The sequence below is a fragment of the Liolophura sinensis genome, chromosome 12, assembly GCF_032854445.1.
Source record: "Liolophura sinensis isolate JHLJ2023 chromosome 12, CUHK_Ljap_v2, whole genome shotgun sequence".
In the NCBI taxonomy this organism is placed as follows: Eukaryota; Metazoa; Mollusca; class Polyplacophora; order Chitonida; family Chitonidae; genus Liolophura; species Liolophura sinensis.
The window spans coordinates 17,810,173-17,817,104 of NC_088306.1; the positions used below are offsets into that span (position 1 = coordinate 17,810,173).

At 40.3% G+C, this 6,932-nt stretch overlaps 1 protein-coding gene across 1 annotated transcript; it reads right to left on the reverse strand.

Annotated features, from left to right (window-relative positions):
- Positions 1–19: 19 nt before the first annotated feature.
- On the reverse strand, positions 20–1,000 carry LOC135479749 (alpha-1D adrenergic receptor-like). The gene has a single exon (XM_064759653.1). It carries the CDS (start codon positions 998–1,000, stop codon positions 20–22), a length of 981 nt encoding a protein of 326 aa, XP_064615723.1.
- Between the last annotated feature and the right edge of the window lie 5,932 nt (positions 1,001–6,932).

Genomic DNA, 6,932 nt, shown 5'->3' on the forward strand with positions numbered 1-6,932 from the left:
GAAGTTCTTTCTTCGAAAACTAAGAAATCACTTTCCGGACATTTTCAATTTTCTTGAGAACAATTTCTTTGATAACCTGCAGAGTGGCAGAAAGCTGTTGATTCCAAGTCCAACAGAGAGCCCAATGCGCTGAGAAAAATCCGGTGTTAATAACAATGCTCCAGTACACGCAACTAGACGGAACAACCATTAATAATGGCGCGAAAATACATAAGGGGGCGCTACACACAACAAACGTGATGAGTGTTGACGTCGATAGTTTCCACAGAAGAGACTGCTTTGCTTTCCAGAGCGCCTCGTCATCGGCATTGACGGCGGAGCCATTGGCACTTTGGCTGATGTCCCAGACGTTAGTTCCGCTGGCGGTGCTCCTCAGCTCTCCATACGACTTGTACAAGCAAAGGGTTGTGACGCTAATTGGTATAACGCTTACTGCCAGTTCTGTTACTAAAAGATAATCCAAACTTTTCTGGTAATCTAAAGAACACACAGGCACTTCCGCAGGTGGTTTGATGTGGTACCTTCCCCAGCCGAAGAATGGAAATCCCGCCCAACAGGCAGCAACCGCCCAGATGAAGCCGCAAGTCACAACACAACGCGGTTTTGTCATAATGGATTGGTAATTCAGAGGCCGATGGATGGCTAGATACCTTTGTACAGCCAAGAAAACCATACTTAGTAAAGCGGCCATGCAGCAACAGACGTGCATCCAGCCCGTAAACTGGCACAGACCCTCGCTGACGACAGGCACCTTGACGTCAGAGGTGACACTGCTGACAGACGGCGTCGTTAGGGACGTCACACTGGCTGCCGCGGCGAAGTAAACCGTCATGAAGAAACTGCTGACTGTCAGATTTAGCTGGGACAGATTACCGAAGTCCGTCTCTCGACCGCACCACAGTCGAAACACGAAGAGAAGGATCACTGTCAGATTCCCAAGGCCTCCTAAACAAGCACCAGCGATGAAGAGAGACGCTCCTGCAATGCGTTCTCCATCCATGGGGACTATATCAGATGAGTACTGATCGAGTAACGCGGAACAGTTTCGAACCCGAATAGATCAAATGCACAGATCCAGATAGAATCTGTTCATTTAAGGCAAGCATTAATCGAGAAACGTTAGCTTGTAGCTCTAGTGGTGTTTGGGAACAGCCCAAAACTCAGACTGAAAAGTCATTCGTTACTGTTAACTTAAGCTTGATTCGTTCAGCTCTATCAGATTTGGCCCATCCAAGGTATGCATTAACTCAGTAACGTTTGCTTTTAGCTAGAATTGGTCATTTGCTCGGGGATGCAAAGAGTGCATGAGATTGGATAGATCCAAGACGAGCACCAATCCAGTAACGTTGTTCTGTGCAAACATGCGATTGGGTATATCCAAGACAATCACTAGTTCGGTAATGTTGTTATAAGCACACTTGAGATAGTCATATCCAAGACAAGCACTAATCCAGTAGCATTATCATAAGCACAAAAGGGATTGGACATAACCAAGACAAGCACTAATCCAGTAACGTTGTCCTAAGCACACTTGAAACTGGGCATATCCTTGACGAGCACCAATCCAGTAACGTTGTCCTAGACCCACGTGAGATTGGAAATATCCAAGACAAGCACTAACCCATGAACATTGTTCTTAAGCATACATGAGATTGGATACATCCAAGGAAAGCAGAAATCCTGGAACGTTAGCTCGTAAGGCAAGCCGCTCAGTTGTTTAGGAATAGTTTCCAACGCATACTTCAAATTGAGTTATTGTATCAAGTCGGCCTATTATTTAAGGATAACTTTCTAAAATGCCATTTCCGAAGGGCGTAAACCAATTCAAAAGTTTCCAAATCAAAATCAGTTAATGCGTCAGAACGACGGGATTGTTTTTATAACAAAAGTCTAAAATCGAGACCAAAGGCAAGAGTGATGTAGGCATCCAAAGGTAATTCGCATGAATCCTGGTTATGGAACAGTAATTTCAGTCTGCATCACAGTCAACCTTATCATACACAACGTGACTAATTTTCAATTGCTTTACACAAACCAAAGCTTTAGAGTTGGATTCTCCATGCATTCTAAATCAGCCCATTACCTGTGATGAGAACGGTAACACTGGTTTCTTAAACAATCCAAGCTTTAGTGGTGGAACAATGAAAACGGTCTGACATCTCACATAGACACAAACAACTGCAATGATTACAGCAAGTTCAGCTCCGCCAGTAGCCTGTTCTCTAGAGTTAGTCCCAAAACGATGGAACCAGTTCTCAAGTAATGAAGCGTACTCGAACAATAATACAAACTCTAGCACAGGCGACTTCGACGATGAGAGAAGGTTCGGCTTAAATCACAACTTGTTTGGTCTGCTGTAACAAAACGATGGAACCAGTTCTCAATCAATCTTTTTGAGTGTTCAAACAGTAAATATTCAAGCCAAACACAAGAGCAGCGATGTAAGTCATTTCAGCTTCAGCGCTAGTTATTGAGCAATTCCCACGAATGCTCGAACAATAAAATCTCTGACTGGAGAGACTGCAGCGATATGAGTCAGTTGAGCTTCAAACACGAGTCTGCATTACTGGTTACAGGATGGTGGTTCTACCTCCGTATTGATAAACCGCAACTGCGTGAGTTTAGCAGTGTTTGAACACGAGTCCACATTCAGCGAACTCTGTTGATCGAATCCAGAACCGCTGTATACAAGCACGTGGAGAGGAAATGTCCGTGACTCTGTTACACATGATCAGATCAAACAAATCCGTCCGCTCAGACTGTTAAATAATGAAGACGGACCGGTTATAAACGCTGATGTTTCGGGATGAATGGCGTCGTTTGCTGTAACCATCGATCAGGTTTAAACGCATGTCCTTGGTCCCTTAGATTATAAATACAGATATTAATACCAACGTCCTCTTTGCAAATACCACAACCAAATATTTCGATGTGCGCGGTGTTAAATTTCCCCGATTAATTCGTGATTCTTTGACACTCTTAGGAACTGGTTTCTCCAACGAGGTGTGCATGCGTGCCAAGTATATTACCGTACCAGGGCTTCCAGATCAGAAACGTCTCATACATTGAAATCAACACTACTGCATGTTTTTACCCTAATTCTGCCTAGACCATTGTGCTAAGGGTGTGTATACTTAGACATATAAACGAAAAGCTAGAATAAAACCCTGAGTTAGATTGACAAGAGGTCATATTACGTCTGATCCTCGCTGCTCTAGTTTTCCTCTCTAAGTCCTTTATTAATATTCAATAGCGATTATCTAATAGATTGATAGAGATTTTTAAATATTTTTTCGAACATACCAACGAGGTACTAGAAGTACTTCTTGGAGAACTTGCTGGCTCATGTCATTAAAGCATCACTATAATTGAAGCCCTTTGATAGATGTTAAAGAAAGATTGCGTAATTCATAAATATATATACGTGCAACGATGAAGTGATGTCATATCATTAATAAACAAAATAACATAGACGCTTCCCTCGCAAGAGGACTCGAATAATAGACCATTCGTCCACAAAGATAAAGTTAAAAGCGATGTTGAACCTCAACCAAGCCTACAAGCTAACAAACAATGTTAAGTAACGAAACCATTTAGCGTACCTTCTCGCAACAATTTGTAGTTCTGACGCAAATTTCTTACAATGCACGAATTCGTCAAGTTTTGTCGGAAAAGTCCTGGCTTAGATAGTCTGAGACAAGAACGTGTCACACGTAAACAATAAATGTCGTAAAAGGGTGAAAAGTAATGTCGCGATTTTTTTTTCTTTTTTGGCGAAAAATGTTTATAAATATACGGGACTATTGCGTTATTGGAACACATTGACGAGGTCTATCTCTTCAAATATACGAGATGAAACCAGTATTTGGAAAACACCGAGGATGTCTTTCAAATGCAAGTTACTTGGTGTCGGTTTTAGTCACTTCAATTTATTTATTTGTTTGTTGTTTAAACGCCATGTACACAAGAATTGCTCTCTTATTTACGCAAAGGCGTAGCCATTTTTATTGGTGGATAAAACGGGAGTTTTCGGTTCAAAACCACATACTTTTAGCAAGTTGCTGAGAGACTTTCCCACGCCGTATTGGTGAAACACAAGTCATCTACAGCGAACATGAAATTGCACAAGAAACAAATCTAATGCCGGGATTGAACCCGCAAACTCATTTGATATCCGTTGGAAATTGGGCACTTATCACTAAGCCACTTTTCATTTTAAGGCTCAGCAAAAGTTTCACAGAACGAATGACATAAGATAACATGAATTGTCAGGGTATATATTTGTGAAGCAATATAAATACAATCTTTTCACAGACTAATAAGGTTGAGACATGACCGCGAGGCAAAAACTGATCCGGTATAAAGATGGAGATATCGCTATTGACATGGTAGAAGTAGTCAAATACAGATATTTTACAGTACAAAAATAGAAATGCATAAATACATAAATCTTAGATAAAAATGCGCTATACATTATTTATCTTTTAATATTGAACAAGTGCTTATAAAAAATAAATGAAAGACGTACATATGTTCTGTACTCAGTATTTTTATATACACGTGTTTACATACCGTCAGCATACTCTACAGTGCACGTTTTACTGCCAGATACTTCCTAAAGAAAATACTTTCGGCCAGATACTTTCTGTCGCACTAATACATTTATTTATTTGATTACTGTTTTACGTTATTGAAACGATTCAGTTTTTAACAGTAGCAAGGTGTATAAGGAAATCACCCAAAACCTGTCAAACTTTTCGAGGTCAGGCCGCAAATGACCCAGTGCGAGCTGGATTTGACATGTGACTGGAGCCTGATCAGTCGAAATCTCTTCGCCAATCAGGGCTCTTAAAAGATACTGCCGAAAACATTAATACATGCTGAAACAATGCCACTTCTTTAGAAGGTGATACAGATCCAAACAATTCTGGGAAAACATGAAGTGTTGACAATAGCTAATTTAATTAAGTTGCTAAAAACTTGGAAATAGTTGTATCGATATGCTTTGGTCCGCGCTATAGTTAATCCGAATGTGTCAACAGTCCATCCAAATTTGTCAGCCGTTCGTCCAAATGTGTTCCCAGTTTATCCAAATGTGTGAACGGTTCCTCCGAACTTGTCAGCCCGTCACCCGAATGTGTCAGCGGTTCATCCAAATGTGTCCACAGTTTATCCGAATGTGTCAACGGTTCATCCAAGTTTGTCAGCCCGTCACCCGAATGTGTCAGCGGTCCATCCAAATTTGTCAGCGGTTCGTCCAAATGTGTCTACAGTTTATCCGAATGTGTCAACGGTTCATCCGAATTTGTCAGCCCGTCACCCGAATGTGTCAGCGGTTCATCCAAATTTGTAAGCTGTTCGTCCATATGTGTCTACAGTTCATCTGAATTTGTAAGCGGTTCATCCGAATGTCAACAGTTTATCCGAATGTGTCAACGGTTCATGCCGATGTATCAACAGTTTATCCGAATGTGTCAACGGTTCATGTCGATATGTCAACAGTTTATCCGAATGTGTCAACGGGCCATGCCAATGTGTCAACAGTTTATCCGAACGTTATCTACTGTTCACGCAATGTGTCAACAGTTTATCCGAATGTGTCAACGGTTCATGTCGATGTGTCAATAGATTACCGAATGTGTCAACGGTTCATGCTGATATGTCCACAGTTTATCCAAATGTGTCAACGGTTTATGTCGATGTGTCCACAGTTTTATCCGAATGTGTCAACGGGCCATGCCAATGTGTCAACAGTTTATCCGAATGTTATCCACTGTACACGCCAATGTGTCAGCATTTTATCCCAATGTGCCAACGGGTCATCCAAATATCCAGACAGTTTACCTGAAAATGTGAATGGCTCATCCGAATGTATAAACAATTATGTTGTCACCAATTCATCCGAATGCGTCAACGGATTAATATATATAAACAATTTATTCCAATATATCAATGATCCCAATGTTTCAACCCTTATCCCTTGGTGGCTACGAATGTTACAAGTTTTGACTTTTAATGAACTCACACTAAGCCAACAAACAATTTTCATATCCTCGATTCAAGAATTTAAGAATCTCAAATCAGAAATCTCAGGGCCACGTATTACCTAAACGGACAGGGAGACACTAAAAACAGTGTGTATAAATGACAAAATGCAGCCAAAAATGCAGCCAAACTGCACGTGTTTTTCATGTCTATTACTACCCATACTACTTATCCACTTCAACTTCGAACAACTGAGACAGTTTCGTCGCACAGAAACTACAGAACAAAGTAATAAATGCCTCAGATCTTCGAAAAAAATAAATTCAGTTGGGCCCGGGCGAAACTACAGAACAAAGTAATAAATGTCTCAGAACCACATCTTCGAAAAAAAAATAATAAATCCAGTTGGCCCCCAACCCCAATAAAACATCTGAGAACACGTAATTGTGCTGTAGGAGCATACAGGTCGTCGTTTACTCTGGAGAATCAACATCCAGACAATGGAATTGCTGTAGTTTAACACTAGTATACTACGCGGATTCTAATGCTGGAATCTCATTAAGTTATCAAGTTACCGATTACAAATATTACCTGTCATGTAAAATTTGACACACGAACGAGGATCTGATACAAAAGAATTGTTCTAAATACTTATAAATGTGTATTAAAGTAATCGGACGATGTTTTCTTTCCCAAAAATGACATTTTTAGGATCACTTTTTATCTTGCAATCCACACATACTTTGCAGTTCATTGTTCACGTCAATTTTGTTAATGTAGTTTGCTATATGTTTGTTTTGCTTTGTTTACAACAAATAATTTTACACCCCTGCGCTGTATATATGGCTTTGAAAACATGAAAAAACCATAACACCCTTTGGTCATGTAAAAATAATTTCTCTGCAAAAACAAAAACAACTTTTTCCAAAATTTTCCACTTCAACCAT